Source organism: Stegostoma tigrinum, chromosome 4, assembly GCF_030684315.1.
Source record: "Stegostoma tigrinum isolate sSteTig4 chromosome 4, sSteTig4.hap1, whole genome shotgun sequence".
In the NCBI taxonomy this organism is placed as follows: domain Eukaryota; kingdom Metazoa; phylum Chordata; class Chondrichthyes; order Orectolobiformes; family Stegostomatidae; genus Stegostoma; species Stegostoma tigrinum.
The window spans coordinates 24,088,182-24,115,106 of NC_081357.1; the positions used below are offsets into that span (position 1 = coordinate 24,088,182).

The following is a 26,925-nucleotide window of genomic DNA, read 5'->3' on the forward strand; positions in this document are numbered from 1 at the left end:
CCTGCATATATATCTCTTGCAAATTGAGTACAAGGACACCAAGATCCCACTGCCATCTCTCACCATTGAGGTCATATGCTGCTTTATTCTTCCTACAAAATAGGCAATTTCAAGTCTTCCCACATTCTACGTTCCTTGCCCTTTTTTTGTCCATTCACATCAGCTATAAATATCATGTGTACTCTTTACAACGTACTTTCCTATTTGTCTTTATGTCAGCAGCAAATTTGGCAACCTTCATTAAGTCAATTACATACAGTGGGGCAGTGAGTAAAATACCCACTGTTTACAATCGACAACCCTGTTCTGGATGTGAGTTTGCTCGCTGAGCTGGAAGGTTAGTTTTCAGACATTTCGTCACCATTCTAGGTGATTTGGAGCCAATGTGTTTGTTGATGGAGTTCCGGTTGGAATGCCATGCTTCTAGGAATTCTCGTGCGTGTATCTGTTTGGCTTGTCCTAGGATGGATGTGTTGATCCACTTTGATTGGAACTCCATCAAAAAACACATTGGCTCCAAATCAATCTACCATCCCCTGAGAAAAAGAACAGGAAATGACATCACCAACCCAAGGAAACCTAAACAGATAAATAGAAAGCGCGACATAACACTAGCGCTTCGTTGGAGGCTCACTGATGATGTTACCTAGAATGGTGACGAAACGTCTGAAAACTAACCTTCCAGCTCAGCGAGCAAACTCACATCCAGCACCTCAACCTGAGCTACACATCTTCTCAAAACTTGCTGACAGCCCTGTCACTGAATACTGAGACTCTCTCAGCTGGTGTCATTTCTGAAACCGTCTTGGGGAGGGGGGAGGTGGGGGGGGGGGGAAAGAGAGAATAAAATCTTTCCTAGCATCTTAGTTAATGCAGAACTGTATCTTTAACAGTCCAGACAGTTCCTTGCCATGTTTGGGAAACATATTTTGACAATTTTTTATAAACTGATTCATGAAGTGTGGGTGTTGCTGTAAAGGCCTGCATTTCTTACCCATCCTGATTACCCTGAGTGTAATTTAGGCTCAACCACAGGGCTGTGGGTCTAGAGTCACATGTAGCTTTCCTTCCCAAAAATACATTCACAAATCAGAATGGAGTTCACCACAATAGAGTGTTTGCCATTAGAATGGTTTGTAATGCCAGACTTCTTGAATTCACATTTCACCATCTGCCATGATGAAATTTGGATCCACGTCCCAGAGTATTCTTTAGGTGCAATGATTACTACTCCACTGAAAGCCTGTCTTCAGAAATTGCAAAATACTTGTCTTAAAAAGGCAGTAATTAGAATGTCTGCCTCCCCCTCTCTCTCTATTTACTTCAGAACCCTCTCTGACGAGGGTCTAGGCCCAAAACGTCAGCTTTTGTGCTCCTAAGATGCTGCTTGGCTGGCTGTGTTCATCCAGCCCCACACTTTGTTATCTCGGATTCTCCAGCATCTGCAGTTCCCTTAAGTAATTAGAATTCACCATGTTAGCCAATATTAACACTGACTATAAAGAAATTCAAAAACAATAGGCTGTGTGTACAGAAATCACATTTTGCACTCATTTTAAAGTATAAAATAGCATTATTCATTTGACAAGGAGGCATAAACATAGGATTCAATTTCTTTTATAAAGTACATAATTATCATTAAATCAGGTTCATGTTTTATATACCAGTTACTGAATTCCACCAACATGTAATTTGAAAAATCCAGTTCTCTCTGTGACTTCACAATATTGTGAACAATCCAGTGTCACAAACTCACGGTCAGTTCACAACATGTACTGAATAACAACTTTCCAAACACTGCAAAAAAAGAACTTCTCAATTTTTCCAATGTATCTGGAAATTGTGATATCATTGAACAGAAGAAGTAGTGATTAATTCATTTGTCATAATGACAACTGACTTTTGAATTTTAATCCACACTCTACTGCATTACTAATGTATTTTTCATCAGGCAATTGAGCTGCATAGAGGGAAATCCATTACTGTATTTCATATTGCCTGAACAAAACTGCTGAGAATTGATAACATGCCAACCGGTTCCGATTTTCCCCATGTGCACAGTTTTCATGTAGGGACAAACCCCACAAGCAAAAACAACCTATTTTAGGCATGAATCAGACTGCTTTTGCTTCCAGAAGCAACTCATGTTTTCTCTGCAACACTAAAGCCTTCGATTGTTCATGTATAACACATATTGTGTCAGGCTTTCAATAATTGGCAAAATTAATAGATTTATCACTACTACATTTTGGAAAGGCAAATCAGGCCACAACTTGTACACTTAATGGTAAGGTCCTAGGGTATGTTGATGAACAATCAGACCATGGGGTGCAGATAAACAGTTCCTTGGATGTAGAGCTGGAGGTAGACAGGATAATGAAGGCATTTGGTTTGGTATGCTTTTTTTTTGTAGCTGCTTGGGATGGCACAGTGGCTCAGGGGGTGGCACGGTGGCTAGCACTGCAGCCTCACACGGCCAGGGACCCGGGTTCGATTCCAGCCTCGGGCACCTGTCTGTGTGGAGTTTGCACATTCTCCTTGTGTCTACGTGGGTTTCCTCCCACAGTCTAAAAATGTGCAGGTTAGGTGGATTGGCCATGCTAAATTGCCTGTAGTGTTCAGGGGTGTGTGGGGTATAGGCATGGGTAGGATTTTTCAAGGGGCGGTGTGGACTTGTTGGGCTGAACGGCCTGTTTCCACACTGTAGGGAATCTAATCTAATCTACCTTTATTGGTCAGTGCATTGAGCACAGGAGTTGGGTGATCATGTTGTTGAAGTATCGGACGCTGTTTAGGCTACTTTTGGAGTACTGCATTCAATTCTGGTCTCTCTGATATAGGAAAGATGTCATTAAATCTGAAAGAGTTCAAAGAAGATTTACCAAGGCTGTTTCCATGGTAGGAAGGTTTGAGCTACAGGGACAGGCTGAACAGATCATAGAATAGAATTCTGTAGAGCATAGAGCCCACAATGACCCTCCGAGAGCATCTAGCCCCACTCACTGCCCTGCCCTATTCCTGTAACTCTGCATTTCCCATGGCTAGGTCTACCTAGCCTGCACATCCCTGGTCACAATGGGCACTTTACCATGGATGGGGAGAAGAGATATCATAAAAATGCACTGCAGAATACTTCTACCTTCAGTGTGAACAAGTTAATAAATCTGACAATTTAGCCAGTCATAGTTCCCTCCACAGTTATCTGTTGGAGGGTGCAAAATTATGAACCTGACCCTCAATTTTCTGAAAGTTTAACGCACTTCATAATCGTAAAAAAAAATGTGAAACACAACCCCCCTATAGAATCATCAAGCTGTACAGCACAGAAACAGATGCTTCGGTCCAACTCATCCATGCTGACCAGACATCCTAAATTAATCTAGTCAATCCTATTTACTGGCATTTGGCAAAACCTTCCTATTCATGTACCCATGCAGGTGCCTTTTAAATGTTGTAACTGTGCCAGCCTCCTCCACTTCCAGACATACACCACCCTTTGCGTGAAAAAGTTGCCTGGCTGAGGCTATTTTCCCTGCAGTGTTGGAGACTGAGAGGCGACCTTTCGAGGTTTATAAAATAATGAGGGGCATGGATAAGGTAAATTGGCAAGGTCCTTTTCCCAGAGTAGGGGAGTCCACAACTAGGGAATAGGTTTAAGGAGACAGGGGAAGGATTTAAAAGGGAGCTGAGGGGCAACTTTTTCCACACAGAGGGTAGTGCATGTATGGCATAAACGGCCAGAGAAAGTGGTGCAGCCTGATACAATTACAACATTTAAAAGGCATCTGCATAAGTACATGAATCGGAAGGGTTTAGAGGGATATCGGGCAAATGCTGGTCGAGACTGTACGAAGTGGCTTCATCTTGGAACATTGTTCTAGATGGTCGGCCTGGACAAGTTAGACCAAAGGGTCTATTTTTGTGCTGTACAGCTCTATGACTTGTGTTTCAAACTGACATAAGCTGGCAAATTATTTGTTCCAAAAATTGGTGAAAGTGATAATTGTCGAAGAATGTTGGAATTTATGCAGTACAGAAAATATCCATTCAATCATGTCCTTTCTTACTGCTCTTTTTCTTTGTACTGTTTTGTTTTTGTTTTTCAAATAGGCCAGTTGTTTCCACAAGTGAATAAAATTGCACAAAATTACACACTTTACATTCAACTATTCTTAACTCTAAAATGTACAATAATGCAACTGGAGATTTTAAGGGCTCAATGCTGCAGTAGTGAGGGCACACAACGCTGTTACTAGGAACGGTTCTGCAATTCAGTGATTATAAAGTTTTGTATACCAGTGGAGATTATGGTTAAAACGTGACAAATAATTAAATAGAGAAACAAGACGGGCCACAATCAGAACTAGTTCTCCAGATTGGTTTGCTGATTTAAGTCAGATTTCAGCTGCAGGATTTACAAAAATTACCAGTCCCTCTACAAGAGATACAAATTGTCAAGCAAATTTTTAAAACCCTTCTCAGACATCAAAATCAACATATAATTTACTCTAATATATCCTAATGATAATCATATAATTACAAGCAGCCTGCTGATGTATATTCACATTTTCAAAGATTTTGTTTCAAAAACAGACAGACAAGGAGCAAGTGTTTAAATGTAATTCAAGTATAGGGTCATCTTTAATTTGTCCTTTAACTTGTCTTCCGCTGACAGATTTGTAAACATATCTGCTTGGTTTGTAGTATTCAGTCATTCTTTTCTCTCTCCAAGTTAAATAGTTTCTTTTTCGGAGAGCCACCTAGATACCTCTGGGTAGAAAGTGAAGGGAAAGAGCTGTGTTCTGGAGAGACAAGGTCCATGCTCTTCACTGAAGCAGCTCTCATTGGAATCCGTTCTGTGTCATTCTTTACATCACTCATTTCAATCACTTCAAAATCTGCATCGTTCCAGTCTTCCAGAGGGTCATCATTGTTTTCATCTTCATCAAGCCCTGACCCTAACAGAGCTTTCTGGTCATCATTCTCTGGTTGGATACTGCTTGGAGATGAAGCTAGTTTGTACATCACAGGGAACAAGATGGCTGTCATTGCGGAGGTCCCCAGAGCAGTCAGCATCAATATAGGATACTGCTTGATGGTGTCAAGGCCTTGAAGGAATCCAACCAAAGCTGGAACCACCATTTCACCCAGTGCTGCTCCGAAAACAAACAAAGCTGCTGACTTCCCAGTAGTGTTTGTGTATTGCTTGATCCAGGATACACCGCTGGGAAAGGTGGCGGCCATTGAGGCTCCATAAAGACCAGTGCCCACCCACAGAGAAATTAGGTTCGTGTTATGGAGTGTCAGAATTATGGATGAGATGGTGCAGCCTATTAGACTCAGCAGGATCATCGTTCCAGGGTAAAGGCACGTGGCTAAAAATATTGCGAGTCCCCGTCCTGTGGCAAATGTCCCCCAGAACAATGAGTTTAAGCCTGCGGCCTGGTTGTCATCAAAGTGAACAAAGTCTTTTGCATACGTAAAGATGTATGACCCATATGCCACCTCAGCTCCCACATACCAGAAGAAGAAGAAGAACAGGAGGAACAAAATAACATTGTGGTATCTTGCAAATGGAGGGTCCTGGGAGGAAACAGCAGCCCTGCTTCGATTTGGACTGCTCCTTAAATAAATAATGAAGAACAATACAGAAATTAAAAGCACAAAGCTTCCAATAACAATATATGCCCAGGTAAAAGGAGTGAAGGCTGAAACAGTTGTTTTCAGTACATCCATAAAATCCACCAAGTTACTGTGAGAGCTAATCTTGGTATTGTTCAAGATGCCATTCCCACTATTGTCAGTGATCTTTTGTAAGGTGCCCAATAGTGGTTTTGCTAGGATTGGAGCCACAAATGCACCTAAAGCAAAACTGAAGTGCAGCGCCTGCATATAGGGTCCGACTTTTGTGCCCCACATAAGCAAAATGAGCAAATTTCCACCTGCAAACAAACAGCAAAACAAGTTATTTTCATCTCTATCCATGGTGAGCTCTCACCTATTTGGAAAATTATTTACACAAACTATAATGTAAAAAAGCAACAGCTGTAAATGCTGGACCTACACAGCACGTTTGATAGCATCTGTAAAGAGTAAGGGAGGGTAGTATTTCAAAAGGATAGTTACAAGAGCGTCACTGACACAGCTCACAGTTACTGGTCATTTCCAACTGCCTATTAGAAGGTGGAGGTGAGCTGTCTTGTTGAAACTACAGTGTCTCCTGTGCTGTATGTCCCCTACAACACTGTTAGGGACGGAAACCCAGGATCGTGAATCAGTGACAGTGAAGTTCATGGTGTTCTTATGTGATAAGAGGTGGAAGCAGCTGCCAACAAAGCATTGTTAATTTCAGCAATATGTCATGCTGGAAAACTGAAACATTGGCACTTTAGGCTTACACACAATCTTCATTGATTTAGTGATCATGAAAGAGGAAACATTCATACTTGGGGGACCTTCAGAAGTTTCAGCACTGGGGCAGCAGGACAGTCCTTAAGGTAGCTAATAACAGGATCGGAACTTGATTTTCATTATAGTGAAATACTGTACATAAACAGTATCTTTAAAATGTGTCAAGTCAGGAGTTGTAACATAAAGGAGCACCAGTTTCAGAAAAGAAAGACTTTCCGTTGATTAAGGAAATCTAAAACAAAGCAGAAACAGATTAAAGGAAAGTAACTGTCAAAAAGACAAGTGATTGTATCAAGCTCAGATGTAGCAAAAGTTACTCTCATAGTAGCCAGATTGTCACTGGAAAAGATACAGTGTTGGTTGCAAAGGTATTTTCAGTTACATTATAAATCAGAGGGTGGTTAAAGGATTCTGGCAGCTTTAACTTGCCTCCCTGGATAGGAGGGATACTTTGTGTAGTCACCTTGCATCATTCATTTGCCCTACATCCTGCACTTATTTACCAGTATAATTAACACCAAAGCTCTACATATTAATATAGATGTAATTCCAATCCTGAAACCAATACAATTTTTGAAATTGCCTGAGAGAACTTCAGATCAAACATATTTATTTGAGATTTCTTTTAGAAAAAAGTGAAAGGTGCAAGGAGTGAGTTCTTTGCTCAATTTTTTTTTTCAGTTCATTCACAAGATGTGAGCATCGCTGGCTAGGCCAGCATTTATTGCCCAAGACGGCATTGCTCTGGGTCTGCAGTCACATGTAGTCCAGACTTGTTCAGATGGTGAACCAGGTGGGTTTAACCATTCAGTTCAATGTCATAAACAACTGTGCTGGAATCAAAACAATTGGGTAACAAAAAAAAATACAATTTTAAATGTCTAAACGTAATTACAGTAAATCACGTTCCCGCTGAAAAACATTTTGATAAAGGCAGAGGAAAGGGGGGGGGGGTGAAGTCAATAGCTCCACACATATTGACCACCTTCAGCCAAAGTAGCAAATGTCAAACAGCCAATCTGCTGTGGTTCTCACCCATCACCTTGTCAATATTTAAAATAATTAGAACAGAAAACTTCCCTAATCCAAGGAGCCCAGGCTGACAGTGCTGTCCCCAGTGAAATAAGTCATCACAGACTGAACATTTTTTTTTAAAAAATGAAATATGTGCATTTGTGTAGTGCCACCGAACATCTCAAGGTACTTTACAGACAATGAAGCATTTAATGGACAATACAGGAAAAAGGTTGAAGTAAAAGATCAGATGATCTCACTAAATGGAGAAATAGCCTTGAAAGGGTTGAATGGCCTACTACTGCTCCTATTTCTTATGTTTTGAAGTGTAGCCAGTACTGTAATGTAGGAAATGCAACCACCAACATGTAGACACAGCAAACTCCCACAAACAACAATATATTAACGTGCAGGTGACCTGTTTTTGAGATGGTTACTGGGAGATAAATATCATTCAGAACACCACAGATAATTCTCCTGCTCAGTTTCAAAACAATGTCTTGGAATCTTATGTCCATTTGAGGAAGACAGAGATAGCACCAAAAATGGTGCAAAACTGCATGGGAGTGTCAGTCTTGTTTCCCACAGGCCCTGGAGTGGGAACAGAATCCAGAACTTTGTGCCTTAGAAATGAAAGCACGACTGAAATGAACCCAAGTGACCTTGCAGTGATACTATGGTAGCATTCTTGCTTCCGAGTCAGAACACTGTGCATGCAATCCTCACCACAAAGTCTTTGATATATAACCTAAGTTGATACTTCAGTTCTAAAGTGAGGATAGCCGGACTGGAGAGATGCTGGTTAGAGATAATGGGAACTGCAGATGCTGGAGAATCCTTCTGATGAAGGGTCTAGCCCCGAAACGTCAGCTTTTGTGCTCCTGAGATGCTGCTAGGCCTGCTGTTCATCCAGCCCCACACTTTGTTATCTGGGGAGATGCTGGTGTTGGACTGGGGTGGACAAAAGAAGTCACAGATCACTTCACCTGACAAAGGAGCAGCATTCTGAAAAGCCTGTGATTTCAAATAAACCTGTAGGACTATAACCTGGTGTCATGTGACTTCCGACTACACTGAGGGAAGTACTGATTTCACTGCACTATCTGAAGGAAGAGTGGGCAAGTTGACCATGCTGTCCAGGACAACAATTTAATCCCTCAATTAACATCACTGAAACTGGTTTCCTGTTAATTTACCTCTGTTGTTTGTTGGCTGCTGGGATTTGCCCATTTAACAACAAAAACTTTGTTATGTAGTACTTTGTGACATCCCTCAGAGATGAAAGTTGCTACATGGACTGCAGTGGTTCAAGGAAACAGCTCACCACCACTGTCTCAAGGGCAACTAGGACAGGCAATAAATGCTGGTCAGCCAGCCACACCCATATCCCATAAGAGAATATATTTTAAAAATTAGCCCTTTGTTTCTTACTGTTCCTGTTCTATGTTGCTGAACATTGTATTCATACAGTATGTTCTGGAAATATTTGCGGTGTTTTACTGACCTTACTCAGCAGACTGCTGACTATTCTACTCCCAAAACATACATTATATTCAAATGGAGAGAACATTGGCCTTTCCAGGAAGAATAGAAACTCAAAAGACAGTCAACAAAATTTTGAAAATGAAATTGAACAAACTGAAACCGGGGAATAAATGTTAAGGCCCGAAGCAGATTTTTTCCTTAAATTTTAGAAGGCAAGAACATAAGAACTAGCAGCAGTAGGTCATTCGGCCCCTTGAGCCTGCCCTGCCATTTAATAAGATCATGGCTGATCTTTTTGAGACTCAGCTCCACTTACCCGCCCACACACCACATCCCTTAATTCCTTTACTGTTCAAAGATTTATCTAGCCTTGCCTTAAAATCATCCAGTGAGGTAACTTCAACCGCTTCACTGGGCAGGGAATTCCACAGATTCACAAACCTTTGGGTGAAGAAGCTCCTCCTGACCTCAGTCCTACATCTGCTTCCCTTTATTTTGAGGCTATGCCCCCTAGTCCTAGTTTCACCTGCCAGCAGAAACAACCTCCCTGCCTGCACCTTATCTATTCCATTCATAATCTTAAATGTTTCTATAAAATCTCCCCTCATTCTTCTGAATTCCAATGAGTATAATCCCAGTCTACTCAGTCTCTCCTCAGAATCCACCCTCTCAACTCTGGAATCAACCGAGTAAATCTCCTCTGCATCCCCTCCTGTGCTAGTATATCTCTTCTCAAGTAAGGAGACCAAAACTGGACACAGTACTCCAGGTGTGGCCTCACCAGGACCCTATACAGCTGCAGCATAGCCTCCCTGTTTTTAAACTCCATCCCTGTAGCAATGGCAGACAAAATTTCATTTGCCTTTTTAATTACCTGCTGTACCTGCAATCCTACTTGGAGCGATTCATGCACAAGAACATCCAGGTCCCTCTGCACAGCAGCATGCTGCAATTTTTTACCAATTAAAACATAGTCCATTTTGCTGTTATTCCTACCAAAATGGATGACCTCACACTTATCGACATTGTGCTCCATCTGCCAGGCCTTTGCTCACTCACTTAAAGACTATATACATCCCTCTGCAGACCTTCAGTGTCTCCTGCACACTTTGCTCTACCACACATCTTAGTGTCATCTGCAAATTTTGACACACCACACTTAGTCCCCAACTCCAAATCATCTACGTAAATTGTAAACAATTGCGGTCCCAACACTGATCCCTGAGGCACACCACTAGCCACTGACTGCCAACCAGAAAAACACCCATTTACCCCTACTCTTTGTTTTCTACTGGTCAACCAAACCTTTATCCATGCCACTACGTACCTAAAATACCATGCAACTTCATCTTATGTAGCAGCCTTTGGTGTGGCACCTTGTCAAATACCTTCTGGAAATCCATATACACCACATCCACAGGTTCCCCACTGTCCATCATGCAAGTAACGTCCTCAAAGAATCCCACCAAATTAGTTAAACATGACCTACCCTTCACGAACCCATCCTGGGCGTTCCCAAAGGGACAATTTATATCCAGGTGTCTTGCTTTTTCTTTCTTATTGATAGATTCAAGCATTTTCCCCACTACCGAAGTTAAGCTAACTGGCCTTACCTGCTTTTTGGCTACTTCCTTTTTTAAACAGTGGCATCACATTGGTTAGAACATAGAACATAGAACAGTACAGCACAGAACAGAACAGGCCCTTCAGCCCACGATGTTGTGCCGACCATTGATCCTCATGTATGCACCCTCAAATTTCTGTGACCATATGCATGTCCAGCAGTCTCTTAAATGTCCCCAATGACCTTGCTTCCACAACTGCTGCTGGCAACGCATTCCATGCTCTCACAACTCTTTGTGTAAAGAACGCGCCTCTGACATCCCCTCCATACTTTCCTCCAACCAGCTTAAAACTATGACCCCTCGTGTTAGCCTTTTCTGCCCTGGGCAATAGTCTCTGGCTGTCAACTCTATCTATGCCTCTCATTATCTTGTATACCTCAATTAGGTCCCCGCTACTCCTCCTTTTCTCCAATGAAAAAAGTCCGAGCTCAGTCAACCTCTCGTCATAAGATAAGCCCTCCAGTCCAGGCAGCATCCTGGTAAACCTCCTCTGAACCCTCTCCAAAGCATCCACATCTTTCCTATAATAGGGCAACCAGAACTGGACGCAGTATTCCAAATGCGGTCTAACCAAAGTTTTATAGAGCTGCAACAAGATCTCACGACTCTTAAACTCAATCCCCCTGCTAATGAAAGCCAAAACACCATATGCTTTCTTAACAACCCTGTTCACTTGGGTGGCCATTTTAAGGGATCTATGTATCTGCACACCAAGATCCCTCTGTTCCTCCACACTGCCAAGAATCCTATCCTTAATCCAGTACTCAGCTTTCAAATTTGACCTTCCAAAATGCATCACCTTGCATTTATCCAGGTTGAACTCCATCTGCCACCTCTCAGCCCATTCTGCATCCTGTCAATGTCCCACTGCAGCCTACAACAGCCCTCTATACTGTCAACAACACCTCCAACCTTCGTGTCATCTGCAAACTTGCTGACCCATCCTTCAATCCCCTCATCCAAGTCATTAATAAAAATTACAAACAGTAGAGGCCCAAGGACAGAGGCCTGTGGAACACCACTCACCACTGACTTCCAGGCAGAATATTTTCCTTCTACTACCACTCGCTGTCTTCTGTTGGCCAGCCAATTCTGTATCCAGACAGCTAAGTTCCCCTGTATCCCATTCCTCCTGACCTTCTGAATGAGCCTACCATGGGGAACCTTATCAAATGCCTTGATGAAGTCCATATACACCACATCCACAGCTCGACCCTCATCAACTTTTCTAGTCACATCCTCAAAGAACTCGATAAGGTTTGTGAGGCATGACCTGCCCCTCACAAAGCCATGTTGACTGCATTTAATCAAGCCATGCTCTTTCAGATGGTCATAAATCCTATCCCTCAGAATCCTTTCTAACACCTTGCAGACGACAGACGTGAGACTTACTGGTCTGTAATTGCCGGGGATTTCCCTATTTCCTTTCTTGAAGAGAGGAATTACATTTGCCTCTCTCCAGTCCTCAGGTACGACTCCAGTGGAGAGCGAGGATGCAAAGATCTTTGCAAGCGGCGAAGCAATTGCATTTCTCATTTCCCAAAGCAGCCGAGGACAAATCCGGTCCGGGCCTGGCAACTTGTCAATCTTAATGTTTGACAAAATTTTCAGCACATCAGCTTCCTCTATCTCTATCCATTCCAACATGCACACCTGCTCTTCAAAGGTTTCATTCACTACAAAGTTCGTTTCTTTCGTAAAGACAGAAGCAAAAAACTCATTTAGGGCTTCCCCTACCTCCTCAGACTCCACACACAAGTTCCCTATGCTATCCCTGATCGGCCCTACTCTTTCTTTGACCATTCTCTTATTCCTCACATAAGTGTAAAATGCCTTTGTGTTCTCCCTAATCTGTTCGGCCAAGCCTTTCTCGTGCCCCCTCCTGGCTCTCCTCGACCATTTTTGAGCTCTTTCCTCGCCTGCCTGTAATCCTCTAGAGCTGAACTTGACCCTAGCTTCCTCCACCTTATGTAAGCTACCTTCTTCCTTTTGACGAGAAGCTCCACTGCTCTCGTCATCCAAGGTTCCTTTATCTTACCCCTTCTTGCCTGTCTCAGAGGGACATATTTATTCATCACTCACAACAACTGTTCCTTAAACAGTCTCCACACGTCTATAGTGCCTTTACCATGGAACAATTGCTCCCAGTCCATGCTTCCTAACTCATGTCTAATCACATCATAGTTTCCTCTTCCCCAATTAAATATCCTCCCATTTTGCCTAATCCTCTCCTTCTCCATAGCCATGTAGAATGTGAGGCAGTTATGGTCACTATCACCAAAATGCTCTCCCACCACAAGATCTGATACCTGCCCCGGCTCGTTTCCGAGCACCAAGTCTAGAATGGCCTCTTCCCTTGTCGGCCTGTCAACGTACTGAGTTAGGAAACCCTCCTGAACACACCTTACAAAAACAGCTCCATTCAAATCTTCTGCTCGAAGGAGGTTCCAATCAATATTGGGAAAGTTAAAGTCACCCATTACAACAACCCTACTACGTCCACATTTTTCCAAAATCTGCCGACCTATGCTTTCTTCAATCTCCTTGCTGCTACTGGGGGGCCTGTATAAAGCCCTAACGAGGTGACTACTCCCTTGCTGTTCCTAATTTCCACCCATACTGACTCGGTAGGCAGATCTTCCTCGACAATGGAAGCTTCTGTAGCTGTGATACCCTCTCTGATTAGTAGCGCTACTAATTGTTTTCTAATCTGCAGGACCGACCCCAGAGTCCAGTGAATTTTGGTAAATAATTACTAGTGCATTTTCTATTTCCCCCATCACCTCTTTTAGTTACCCTGGGATGCACTTCATTAGGGCCAGGAGACTTGTCTACCTTTAGCCCCATTAGCTTGCCCAGCACTGCCTCCTTAGTGATAATGATATTTTCTAGGTCCTCACCTGCTATAACCTTCTTGCCATCAGTTTTTGGCATGTTATTTGTGTCTTCCACTGTGAAGACCAACACAAAATACCTGTTTACCGTCTCAGCTATTTTCATTCCCAATTATTAAATTGGCCTTCTCATCCTCTAAAGGACCAATGTTTACCTTCGCCACTCTTTTACGATTTACATATTTATAGAAACTTTTGCTGCCTGTTTTTATATTCTGAGCTAGTTTACTCTCATAATCATCTTACTTTTCTTTACAACTTTTTTTGTGGCTTTCTGTTGGCCTTTAAAGACTTCCCAGTCTACTAGTTTCCCACTAATCTTTGCTTTTTTTTTTCCAATCTGATACTTTCCTTTATTTCCTTAGGCATCCATGGTTGACTTTCTCCTACAGTTCTTCCTTATCACTGGAATATACTTCTGCTGAGCATTGTGAAAAATTGTTTTGAAAGTCCTCCACTATTCATCAATGTTGACCCACCATAAAGTTTTTGCTCCCGTTCTGCCTTAGCTAACTCCTCCCTCAACCCATCATAGTCTCCTTTGTTTAAGCACAGGATATTGGTACTAGATTTAACCTTCTCACGCTCCATGTGTATTTTAAATTCGACCATACTGCGATCGCTCCTTCCAAGAGGATCCCTAACTGTGAGATCATTCATTATTCCTGTCTCATTATACAGGGCTAAATCTAGGATAGCTTGCTCCCTCATAGGTTTCATTACATATCGTTCAAGGAAATTATCGCAGATGCATTCTATGAATAAGGAGTCCAGTAAATTGCAAAATTAAATGCAATGCAAAAGTTGCAAAGGGTTAACTTATAATCAAGTTAAGACAAAGATTTCTATTCTACGTAATACAATAATTTTGGAAACAATTCACCAGATACCTCAGCAGCCCTTGGACAGTGAGTGTTTAACCAGAGACAGCCAGGAGGCAGGGCAGACAAGGAATGGGGGTAGTGGGGTGGAATGGGACGAAGCTTAACAGATCTCAACATCCTCAGGCTAAGGTAGACAGTAAACAGAGGAAGAACAGGTTAGGGCATCCAGGAAAAGATCAGTGCTGGCTGCTACAAGTAACCACCTGATTATTAGGGAGTAGACTGTGACAGTTTTGCACCAACAGTTAATACCAGTCTAATACCCTCAGTTCACAGAATCAGAGAGTTATAATAGTGCAGAAAGAAACCATTTGGCCAATTGTGACTGCACCAAGTCTATTATGTAATGCCGATCTGCTGCCTTTTCTCCACTTCCCTGCATGCCATTATTTCTATCTAAATTAACCATCCAATACCCTTTCAATATCTCAATTGAACCTGCCTCCACCACATTTCCAGGCAGTGTATTCCATATCCAAATAGCTCTCAGTGTGGAAAAGTGTTTTTTCTCACAGCACCCTGGCTTCATTTACATAGCAATTTAAATCGATGACCTCTAAATCTTGTTCCTTTTGCAAGCAGGAACAATTTCTCTTTATCCACAAGAAAAACAGATACTGCCTAAAAACTGAGCTGGTCTGGCAGCATCTGTGAAGAGAAATCAGAGTTAACATTTCGGGTCTGGTCACTGGATTGGAAACATTAACTCTGATTTCTCTTCACAGACACTGCCAGACCTGCTCAGTGTTTAGGCAGTTCCTGTTTTCGTTTCTGATTCCCAGCATCTGCAGTCCTTTCGAATCTCCTTATATACTCTGTCCAGCCACTTGCAATTTTGAAAACCTCAGTCCGATCTCCTTTCAGCCTTCTTTCTCCAAGGAGAACATTCCCAACTTCTTCAATCTCTCCTCGGAGCTGAAGTTTCTCATTCTTGGAGCCATCTCACTAAATTGCTTCTGCATTTCTCTCCAAAGCATTTGTATTTTTCCTATAAAGTGGTGTCCAGAAATGTACACACTCCTCCTGCTAACAACTTATGACTAATAATTGTCACTGGTATGTTGTGCACCAAACAGGTCGCCATCTTCAAGAATCAAAGGTGTGAGGGAAACACTGTGTGCAACGGTCAAACATTTTGGGATTCTGTGATTAACACAGGAGTCACTTGATTGAGACTACACCTTGGACACTGCTCCAATCATGTTGGAGCTAAAGTCTAAAGTGAAGCTCTGCAACATTAACGTTATCTCCTTCATGTGTACAGAACAAAAAGTTCATGTTTAAATGGAATCATAGGTATCCTCTGTTTAAAACACAATCTGATAGCAAGTCTTCATTTTAGCATGGTTTACAAATACAGCACCTTCACTTTCATTTTAGTACTTCCACCAATGCACAAGAACCATATTCTAACTGCACATATTCAGTCTGTCTTTTTAAACATGCCACCTCTTTCTAGGCCTCTCTCCCAATCCGTTACTCACTGCCACTGACTGGACCTCTCCTGATGCTCTTGCTGCCTCCCACTCATTATTTTCCTTCCTGTTTCCAGCCTTGTCCTAAACTCCTCAATCCCACCAGTTTGCTGCTCCCACCCACTGACTCCCACACCCACCCAGCCCCCTCCCCAGACCTAGCTGTCAACAACGGCTCAGAAGAGATAAATGACAGGACAGTGGCATCTGGGGGAGGGCTGAAGGGTCAGCAGTGAGGGTAGGAGATGGGGAGAATTACGTGGGGCGAGGGTCTGGAGGGGCAGGAGACGGGGAGTGTGTGGGGTGAGGAAGAGGCCACCAGTGAGTGTAAGGTGGCAAAAGGAAGGATAAACAAATGTTTGTTTCAACTCTCCAGCCTCTGCAGTTCTTTGTAATATTATCTTAGCACAAAACAGCGATCAGGAGGTAGGAAACAGTGAGTGGGAGTCAAGTAGAAAGACAAGTAAGCATACGAAGCTAGAAACAGTAACAAGCTGATTTTTGGGGCAGTGATTTGAAGGTAGCCAGCACCTTTTTAGTGTAAAATTTATAGCAACGTAATTCATCCATATCTTGTTTCCTTCTTATGGAAAGTCATTTTTGCTTAGTACACATTATTTTCAGGAGCACTTGAGGTTGCTAAACAAGGGATAGCTGTTCTCTCAAAAATGTACTGACCTGTATCCAGGAAGCCCATTGAAATTCCAACGAGGGACATCAATCCCGTCAATATGACAGCCTTTGAACACCACGGAATAGTATACATTCCCAGTGAAGTCATTAGCATCGAAATTCCTAAACAAATTTAGAATAACATCAACTATTTTATCAGAAATTGTACAGAACACATAATAGTATTTCCGAAGAGACAAAGGTGGGGTCACATGGAGATATGTCAGAACAGCTGCTTTCCATAGTTAAACAAATTCAATTTATATTTGCCAACAATAAAAAAAAAGATGCAAACATACAGTGCCTTATTCAACAGTTCTATTTTAGGCAAATGATTCGAGAATAAATCGCAGTTTTAGCTGTAGGAGTTAGCATAAACAGTTGGATTTAGCAGTCTGAATGTGGGCCAAGAAATAACAGCTTTAAATTATGTACAACCAACTCGTAATATAAACTAGCAAAAATAATTACCTTAATGTAAATCAGAGTTAAAATCCCATCTTGGCCACATCACCTAATCTGAATGTAACTTCTTTGTCAGGCTAAATCTGCTCGCCAATCTTAACTACTCAAGGAAAGTTTGAAAGATTTTGGCTGTATGTCATATACAGTCCAAAAATTCTCAAAAATGTTATTCATAGACAAAAAAAAACAAAATAAAGAAAACAAGCGTGGGGTAACATCAGAAATCAATGTCAGATTCTTTGAAAAACCCAAATAGGGAATGGGGACAGGGAGCAGTTGGCAATTGGCAGGCAAGAGTTACAGAGACTGGTGCAAAAGCAGGCAGAAAACACTGCAGGTAGTAGTCAGTACTGAGCTTGAACAGCACTGCAGAACTCCACAAGTCACCAGCTGCCATCCTGAATATGACGTCTTCATCCCTATTCTGCTTTCCATCAGTCGTCCAATCCTCTGTCCATGCCAGTATCTTGCCCCTAACACCATGGGCTCTTATTTAGCAGCCTCCTGAACAGCACCTTGTCAAAAGCCTTCTGGTAAACCAAACATCAGGTCCAATGGTTCTCCTTTGTCTAACTTGCCTGCTACTTCTGCAACGAATTCTAACAGATTTGTCAGGCATTGACCTCCCTCCACTTTACGAAGCTGTTTTGACTTCACACGACTTTACCATGCATTTGCAATACTCTACGTCAATGGAGGGTGAAAGGCTAAACTGCTTTGACTCTAATTTAAATTACCTGCAAATTAGCAGTGTGAATACAGGAGTGCTGGAGCTTCAAGTTGACTAAATTTTGCTATAATAACTGATCTGACAATCCTGAAATTTACTTTCCTGCTTTTCTGCCTAACCCTTAGATTCCCTTACTGTCAATCACAAGCGCCTGTAGTCTTGAAATCCCCCAAACTAGGCAAAAGACAACTACCATTAATTCTATCTATATCTCTCATTATTTTATAAACATCTATCAGGTCACGTCTCAACCTCCTAAGCTCCAGTGAATAAAGTCCCAGCCTATTTAGTCTTTCTTTCTAACTCAAACCTTCCATACCCGGCAACATCCTGGTTAATCTCTTCTGAACCCTCTCCAGTTCGATAATATCTTTCCTATAACTAGGCAATTCGAGATTGTCCCCAGAATATTAATGAGTCCAGTGATTCTGCCGCTATGAAACTGCGTTTATAAATCACACAGTAAGTCTTTCTTTAAAGCTGCTCTCTCATCGTGCATCAGAGGATTAATTTTAACATCATTTCCCATATGATTGGAGAGATTTCTGAGCAGCCTCATCTGCTCTCTAACACTCCAATTTCAGGCTTCTCCCATGCCCTGCATTCTGGCCGAGCAGCTTGCCCTCATTCCCATAGCTCTGACTTGCAACTTCTCCCCCGACAATGGAGCCCAAGGTCCATGTTGAAGTCACTGCCTGACAGTATCTCACGGACAGCCATCAGCAAGAAACTATCCTCCTGACCACTGCCAGCTTCGCAGATTCACTCAAATGAGCAGAACCCCTTCTTGGCCCACTGTGGGGCCTTCATTCCCCTTCTCCTGGGAGGGTGCTGGGTCTTGGCTTAGTTTAGTTGGCTCCCCCTTCTCTTTCTGTCGAGGCCACAAGCCAGATGGTCAGGAGGGAAAGGATCTGATCATTCAGGAGCAGGAAGGTCAGCAAGCAGGTTCAGTGACAGCACGTGCTGCAAGCAAGTTACACTTTCCTTTCACATTTTTAAATTGATTTTAATTGAAAAGTTATTTCCCTTATCAATGAATATCTCAATTTAGAGGGTGCAATGTTCTAATAAGGAAAGCCATGCAGAAACTAACTCTGTTTTTAACATGGATTTGTATGGGAACCAGTGATTCATTTTTAGCCCATTTTAGAAGCACTACCACAACTTTAAGTGAGGACATACTACATTCTTAGAGTTCAGACTGCAGTTACTTCACAACATCACTCTCTGCTCAGCCTGTGGCTGGATGGATTTGACTTACCAATTAACAAGTAGGGATTTGCGTAGTCAAACAGTATCCCACCAATCAGTGAACCCCCCACATAGCCCAATGATCGGCCCACAAAGATGTAAGAGATTTCGCTTAAATTTTTGTTGACATTAGTTGCCAGCTCCTTAAACGTAGGTCCCAAAATAGCAATGCTCATCCCCTGAGAACAGAGAGAGAAAATAAGAGTCACTAAACGTGTAAGTAACAGGTAACACAATTTAAATGGATTTCAAGCAGCAGCATTAAGCAGATTGTTTCTGGATCTATTATCTTCTACTTCACACGTGGCTTGTAATCTTCCTCCAGTTCCACAGTGCCTGCTAGTGCCATCAGGCTAAGTATCAATGAGCTGTTTGCCAGGCTCCTAGGGAGCACAGAAAAGAAAATTCCTCTTTTTGGATCCTGATCAGAAGCAGGAATGCCAGCCAGTTTTCCCAGCCTTGCAAATGGAGTCCAAGGGGGACATCAGCCTTACCAGCAAACAGGGACAGCCAGCAAAGACCCCTGGAATGAATCCTTTGTTGTGCCGTATCATCAAGGAAGTCATCACAGGTGTCCAACTTTCATTTCTTCCAACACAATTTAAGAGGAAGTGGAGGGATTTCTTTTAGCATCGGTAGAAAACTGACATCAGTAAAACATTAGCTGGTATTTACCGCACCACACTTCACAAAGGATATCAAGGTCATGGGGAGGAGACAAATGGTTGTCTACTACAATGATAGCATTTACAGAGAGAAACAGAAGCTGGGATTGTTCTCCTTACTTATAATACAGGGAAAGGACTATAAAAAAAGTTTTTGAGCTCATGATGATTGTCAAAAGAATGAGAAAGGGAAATAGAAGAGACTTACCTTCACTCGGAAGGTTGCAACATTGTGGAAGGCACTATCTGACTGGGAGGTGGAAGCAGAGTCCAGAAGAACTTTTCAAATGAGGAGTGAACATATTTTTGAAGGGAACTAATTTGCAGGGATATGGGCGAACAGTGACTTGTTTGTCTATATTGAACAACTCTCTCAGAGTCAGCAACAGAACGGTGGGTAAATGGTCCACTTCTAAGAATCAATAATCTAGCCTTTGCCTTTTGTGGTACTTGGTGTGTCTGGTAAATGGACTGCAATCTGCAGACTTTCGCATCTGCTCAAACTACATCAACCTCAAATAAATCCATGTGTAAGGCCAAAAACTATTTGAAGCATTCATAATCATAAAGTGTTAGATTTAATCAAGTAAACAATTTTGGCAGATTCAAACTTACAACAATTCGGATTATTAAGTTGTGTAAGTGTTATTAAGGAAGTTATGAAATTACATTGCACCATTCACTTCCCAAGTTGCTTCACAGGCAATCTACCTTTGAAGTGCAGTCACTGTTGTTACTTTGACTACGCTGCTAGTTAGGGAGTGACAGACTGTGGAAACTCCATTGCCCCTCCCCTTTAGATAGTGCTACAGGCACATTTACATCTCTGCTGAAAAGATGGCACTCCCTCAGTACTGCATTAGAGTAACAACACAGAATATCAACTCAAAGTCTGAACTGGTGCTTGAACATAATCTTCGGGACGGAGCGTACTATCACCAAGCTAAGTTGTTAGGAATTAACACTGATCATTATGTACCCCCACTGTCAACAGCCTGTATGTGACGCAACCAAATATGCAGACTACTTTAACGTTGCCTCTCACTGAGGGAAGCTGGCCTGCCCGTTACATTAAACAATACACTCTGCTGTGACAGATGCTGCAGCACACAAAACATCAACATTTCCACTGCCACTTCTCCAGGAAAATTGCTTCTATTCGGATCAGAATCACAATTTTGGAATTTATCCAAATGAGGATTATTAGAGTTAATCGGATTAGACTCTAAACTGGAAAGCAAGCTTGCAGGGCAGATTTATTCACTCTGCAGATTGTGAACTGTTGTGAGCATTAGAGTCTGGGTTGTCGATATAGCGCATGCTTCTTAAATTCTCCTCCTTTAGCTACATTATATTGCGTTTGTTTTGGAACGTAGGAAAGTTACAGAAACAAAAGAGGTCCTTCAGCCCATCACATCCAGACCATCTAAAAAGGAAACAAAAGTCGGCTGGTCTGAAGAAGGGTCTAGGCCCGAAACATCAATCTTCCTGCTCCTCTGATGCTGCTTGGCCTGCTGTGTTCATCCAGCTCTGCACCTTGTTATCTCAGATTCTCCACCATCTGCAGTTCCTGCTATCTCTAAAAGTCGGCTGGTCCTCAGCTTTGCAGGTGAAAGCACTTCAGGTGTTGACTTTCTCCTATTACAGAGGGAATGGAGTAGAACTAAAATAATACCCTTGGGGCTGCCAGATTTACAAGGAAATGTCCTGACCGTGGTCCAGCAGGACAGCTCCCCCTATCTGAAGACGGTTCAAATAAAATCACTGCACTACTCCATAATTGAAATATTGCGACCACACAAGTACCAGGCAATGACTATCACCGGCAAGAGAGAATCTAACCCTTGCCCCTTGACTCTCAATAGCAATATCATTGCTGAATCCTTTCATGATCAATATCCTGGCCAGGGGTCAGCAGCTTCGAGGAGATGGGAGGAAAAACACTTTCACTCAGACAGTGGTCAGAATCTGGAACTCACTGCCTGTCAGGATAGTAGAGTTAAAAACCCTCACAGCATTTAGACATATACTAGTGATACCCAGGCATTGAAGGCGATGTACCAAGTACTGGGAGATAGAATACATCAGTGATTGTTTTTGACTAGAGCAGACTTGATGGGCTCTGTGTTCTAAACCTCAACCACTATGTGATCCCAAAGCTTTCTAACAGCCTTGTGTATTCCTCTAGAGTCCAATCCCACAAATAATGCAAATCCTATATCTTCTTCGTACAAGGTACAAAATTCAACGTGACTCTAAAGAGAAAAAGAGAGCCAGTTTGAAAGGCAAGGCAAGCAATACATGACATTAATCTCTGCTGGCATTATATACACAATCACCACTTGATACACAACATAGACTTGGCAGTGGTATAGATGTTATTTGCCTTGCGCAGCCCCAACTATAACTCCTATTTGGTCAGCACCGAAACAAGAGTGTCAGGGAACATACCAGAAAGCCTTCATCCCTCACACAGTTGGCACTACATTAGCACTGCTACAACTTCATAAATACACAATTTGTTCATGCAGAAATTATAAGGATTGCTGGTAAAATCAGCCAAATTCAGTCAGCATTTCAATCTAAATAAAAAGCAACAAAAGAAAGATTTCAGATAACCAGTATTAGTTCATCAATTTTCTTTCCCAGCAGATTAGCAGGCTTTATCACTTGACTGAAAATATTCTGACCATGCTAAGGTTCATTCATGACAATCAACAATGCAGCAGTGGCACCAATTCAGATACAGATCACACGAACAACAAACATCCTACTATCCCACCAGAGAAAAATACCACCTCTGTTTCTAGCCTAGACATTCATTTATATAGCACCTTTCATGACTTCAGGACATTCCAAAGCATCTAACGGCAATGATGCACCTCTGAAGTTGTAAAGTAAGTACAGTAAACTTTGCACTATCCAGCACTCTAGCCACCATAACTCTGGACCAACAGCAATTTCTATTAGGTCTGTTTTAGGTAGCAATGCCCTTCATGATCTGATTAGCTCTTTCAGTCTGATATTGGTGAACATTGAAGTCCCCGACATTGACTACAGTCTGTGCCCATGCCACCTTCTGCTTCTTCCAAAGTGTTGTTCAACATGAAAGAGTACTGGTACCGTTAGCCTGGGCTTGGTAATCAGAGGAGGTTTTCTTGCCCATGCCCTGATTCCATGAGATTTTTTTTTTATATTCACTTGTAGGACTTGGGAGTCACTAGCTGGGCCATCATCTATTGCCTATCCTTAGTTGCCCTTGATAGAGTGGGAGTGAGCTACCTTGATGAACTGCAGCAGTGCGACCACTGTAGGTTGATCCACAATTCTGTTATGTAAGAAATTCCAGGATTTTGACCCAGGGGGTCTGGAATCAACATTGAGAGTTCCTGGAGTCTTCCATACTCCATATCACTGGGTCTCCACTTCTGGTGGGTCTGGTGAGACAAGATATACCCAGAGACTGTGATACGCTGTCTGGGATACAGTCACACCCATGGAAGCAGACAATGTCAAGCTACAGCGGCCCCCCGCAGACAGTAATACTGAGAGTTTAACAGGGCTGGCTTTGCTGATTGTTGCTTCTGAAGCCTAACTGCATGCCAGGTGGTCCATCCAGTTTGTTTCCTTTTGTTTACAGCTACAAAGCAATTTGAAGCAATTGAGAGTCACATGTAGGCCTGGCAAGAAGGACAAATTTCCTTCCTACAGGAGAACAGTGCGTTTCATGTCAGATTACACCATGATAGATTCAGCACATTGAGTTTAAATCCCATTAGCAACAGTGGTGGGATATGAACCAGCTGGACCCAGGGATTATTACTGTATTGACATTACGACTATGCCAAACCCTCGCACGTAGAGGGTCCACTTGGTCCACTAGAAGACACAAAAGCAATGCACTGGAAAATTATAACACTGACGGCTTCAAAGATGCCACCAATATGGCCTTTGGCCAGACTAGTTAAGGACAGCAGGGATTTCTCTCCCTAAACTGAAGAGAGTTTGTACAACAATCCTCAATGATTTCATGGCCACCATTAGGCTAGCTTTCAATTCAGAATTGATGCACGGCTGCTGGGCTGGAATTTGAGCTCATGCCTTCAGAGCTATCGCCCAGGTCCTCAGAGGTCCTGTGGGCCTGTATCACCTCACAGGAGGGAACCATGTATGACAGGGAGGGGAAGCATCCAGTGAGGTCCGCAATGGTCACCCTAACACTGGGCACCCCAATCCTTTGGGAACAGCCAGGAGTCTACTGGAATCTGCATCAATCTCCCAGTGGCCAAAGGCAGCAATCTTTGAGATTTTGAAGAGAACAGTCCTACCATCTGCTAACAGCAACCAAGAATGGGGGGAAAAAAAACCCTCATCATCATGGGTCCTTACCACACAAGAGGCCGTTTCCAGAAAAGTGTCACCCAGCTGGAGTTTGTGTCCAGTTCTGGGCATGTGAAGACAGGGATCAATACCAAATCTACTTTTGTTTGACATTTATATTAAAGATTTAGATGAGAATGTAGAAAACAGTGAAGAAGGCTATCAAAGAATACAGAGAGATCATAATAGATTGGGTAAATGGGCTGACAAGTGGCAGAGAGAGTTTAATTTTGATAAATGGGTGGTATTGCATTCTGGTAAAACAAACAAAGGCAAGACTTGTATGACTAAAAGTAGGGCTGTGCGTAGCGTTGTAGAACAGAGATCAAGGGATTCGGGTACATAATTCTTTGATGTCTGCGTCACACGTCGACAGGGTGGTTAAGATGGCATTTAGCACGCTTGTCTTCATTGCTCAAACCTTTTAGTATAGGACTTGGGAAGTCATGTTGAGGTTGTACAGGAAATTGATGAGGCCTCTTCTGGAATATCGTGTCCAGCTCTGGTCACCCAGTAATAGGAAGGATACTATCCGGCTAGAGAAGGTTCAGAAAAGATTCAACAGGACGTTGCCGAGAATGGAATATTTGAGTTATAGGGAGAGGCTGGATAGGCTGGGACATTTTTTCATGTGAAAAAAGATTTATGGAGGTCTGCAAAATCATGTGGGGTATGGACAAGGCGACTGGCAAGTGTCTTTTTCTGTAGGGTGATGAATTTCAAAATTATATTAACAGTAGAGGCAACATGAGGAGCAATTTTTTCACTTTTTAATAGTGAGAGTGGTTCCCATTTGTGGAATGAACTTCAAGAGGAAGTGGTGCGTGTTGGTATAGTAACAACATTTAAAAAACATTTAGGTAAGTACATGAAAGGTTTAGATGGTTAGGGTCCACGTGCAGACAGGTGGACTAGTTTATTTTGGGATTATGATCGGCATGGACTGCCCGGACTTAAGGGTCTGTTTCCGTGCTACATGACTGTAAAGGTTCTTTTGGTAGGAAGCTAGACTGGGGAATCTGGGAGTGTTTTCACTGGAGAAGAAAACAGAGATCTAACTGAAGTATTCAGAATCATGAGGTCTGGGCAGCGTCAGCAGGGGGAAACTGTTCCCCCTCGTGAAAGGATCAATCACAAGAAAGCAAAGATTTAAAAGTAATTAGCAGGAGCGATGAGGAAAAATGCTTCCTGAGAACAAGTGGTTATTTCGTACTGCACTACAAAGGAGTACGGTGGAGGAAGGTTCAATCGAGGCATCCAAAATGGATTTAAATGGTTCTTTGAAAAGAAAAAATGTGCAGGTTTATAATAGAAGACAGGAGAATGGCATTACAATTGGAAAGCTGGTGCAGAGACAATCAAAAAGCGCTTCTGCCACTGATCACACTGCATGCAATAGCTGTGTGATTAACCACCCTTTCTGCTAGTCAATTTTCTACCCATTTCCACCTTACCCCTTTCGTCCCCTGAGCTGTTACTTTGCTCACCAGTCTTTTGCATGGCACTGTGTTGAACACCATTTGAAATACCACGTCCCACACAGAAACAGCCTTGCCCCATCTACTTTCTGTTACTTCTCCAAAAGGTAATTACACATAGAAGGTTAATGAAACATGATTTAATCTGAATAACTCCATGCCATATCCATGGAATTAATATACATTTGTCTCAGAGAATGAATTGTGGACAATAACGCAAATTGATTGATGACAGAAGTCCTTGACCCGTCTCAACCCCACACCGAACACTCTGGCAATCAGCAAACCATACACCCCAACCTCTCTGAGGATGCCTACCCTCAAAAAAAACCCACTCCTGTCCCTATCCCAATTCCCCTTGATTTTCCCATCCCTGGAACTCTAATTGCCCCATAGACCCTAGCTGCCCCACCCCCTTACTCCAGACAACTGAACGCCCACCACCAAACCCCTCCCACCTGCTGGTCCTCAGGACCCTTCTTCACTCCACCCCAAAATCTCCCAACTTCAATACCCTCACCCTCAAGTTCTCCCACCCCCTTGTTCCTCTGATGTCAGGACCCCTGCCCCCTTTCGCATCCCCTGATCTGAGGACTCCCACCATATCCCTCACGTGGTCCCTTGACCTCAAATCCCCACCATATCGCCCATTCTTGGCCTCAGGAACCATACCACGCCTGCGCCCCTACCCCAGTCCCTGGACATCAGGATACCCCCAGCCCCACAGTCCCTTAATCTCAGGACACCATCCCCCAACTTCATGGTCCTTTGACCTCAGGACCCCATCCCCAACCCTACAGTCCCTTGGCCTCAGGGCCCCCCCATCCCTTGACCTCAGGATCCCACGCCGCAGCCCCACAGTCCCTTGGGTTCAGGACACCATCCCCCAACTCGGCGGTCCCTTGGCCTCAGAACCCCCCGCTTGACCTGAGGACCCCAACCCGCAGCTCCACAGTCCCTTGGCCTCAGGAACACCTCCCCCTTCCCTTGACCTCAGGACACCCGCCCCCGATCCTGCCCGCACTCACCAGTCCCAGGAAGGCCCCGCACAGCAGGAAGGTGTCGACACAGCGGCCTGCCCGCCCTGAAGCCCTTCCCCGGGCCTGAATCACCGTCACCCCGGGCCCGGGCCCGACCTCCTCCCGCAACCGCCGCCGGTTCTCGAACAGCGTCTCCTCGTCCTCGTCCTCATCTTCCTCCTCCTCCTCCGGCAGGCGCTGCAGAGGCCGGGAAAACCGAACCTGCTTCTTCCCCGCGGCCAGGGGGGGCCCTCCGGACCGGCTCGGCATCACCGCGGAGCCCGGCGTCACCTACTCCCAGCTGGGAGCGTCACAGGAACCGGATCATCACAGAGAGGGGCAAGCGGGTGGCTCAGACTGTAGTCATCACACCCCCTCCTGGGAGCTCCGCCAATCACCGCCGGCACGGTGGCTCAGTGGTTAGCGCCGCTGCCTCACACCGACAGGGACCCGGGTTCAAATCCAGCCTCCGGCAAC

The 26,925-nt window shown here is 43.3% G+C and overlaps 1 protein-coding gene across 1 annotated transcript; it reads right to left on the bottom strand.

Annotated features, from left to right (window-relative positions):
• Positions 1-1,385: 1,385 nt before the first annotated feature.
• mfsd4b (major facilitator superfamily domain containing 4B) lies at positions 1,386-26,902 on the bottom strand. Its single transcript, XM_048531072.2, has 4 exons — positions 26,458-26,902; positions 18,917-19,085; positions 16,467-16,583; positions 1,386-5,942 (listed from the first exon to the last, which is right to left on the bottom strand). Exons 1-4 carry the CDS (start codon positions 26,716-26,718, stop codon positions 4,708-4,710), a joined length of 1,782 nt encoding a protein of 593 aa, XP_048387029.1. The 5' UTR covers positions 26,719-26,902; the 3' UTR covers positions 1,386-4,707.
• Between the last annotated feature and the right edge of the window lie 23 nt (positions 26,903-26,925).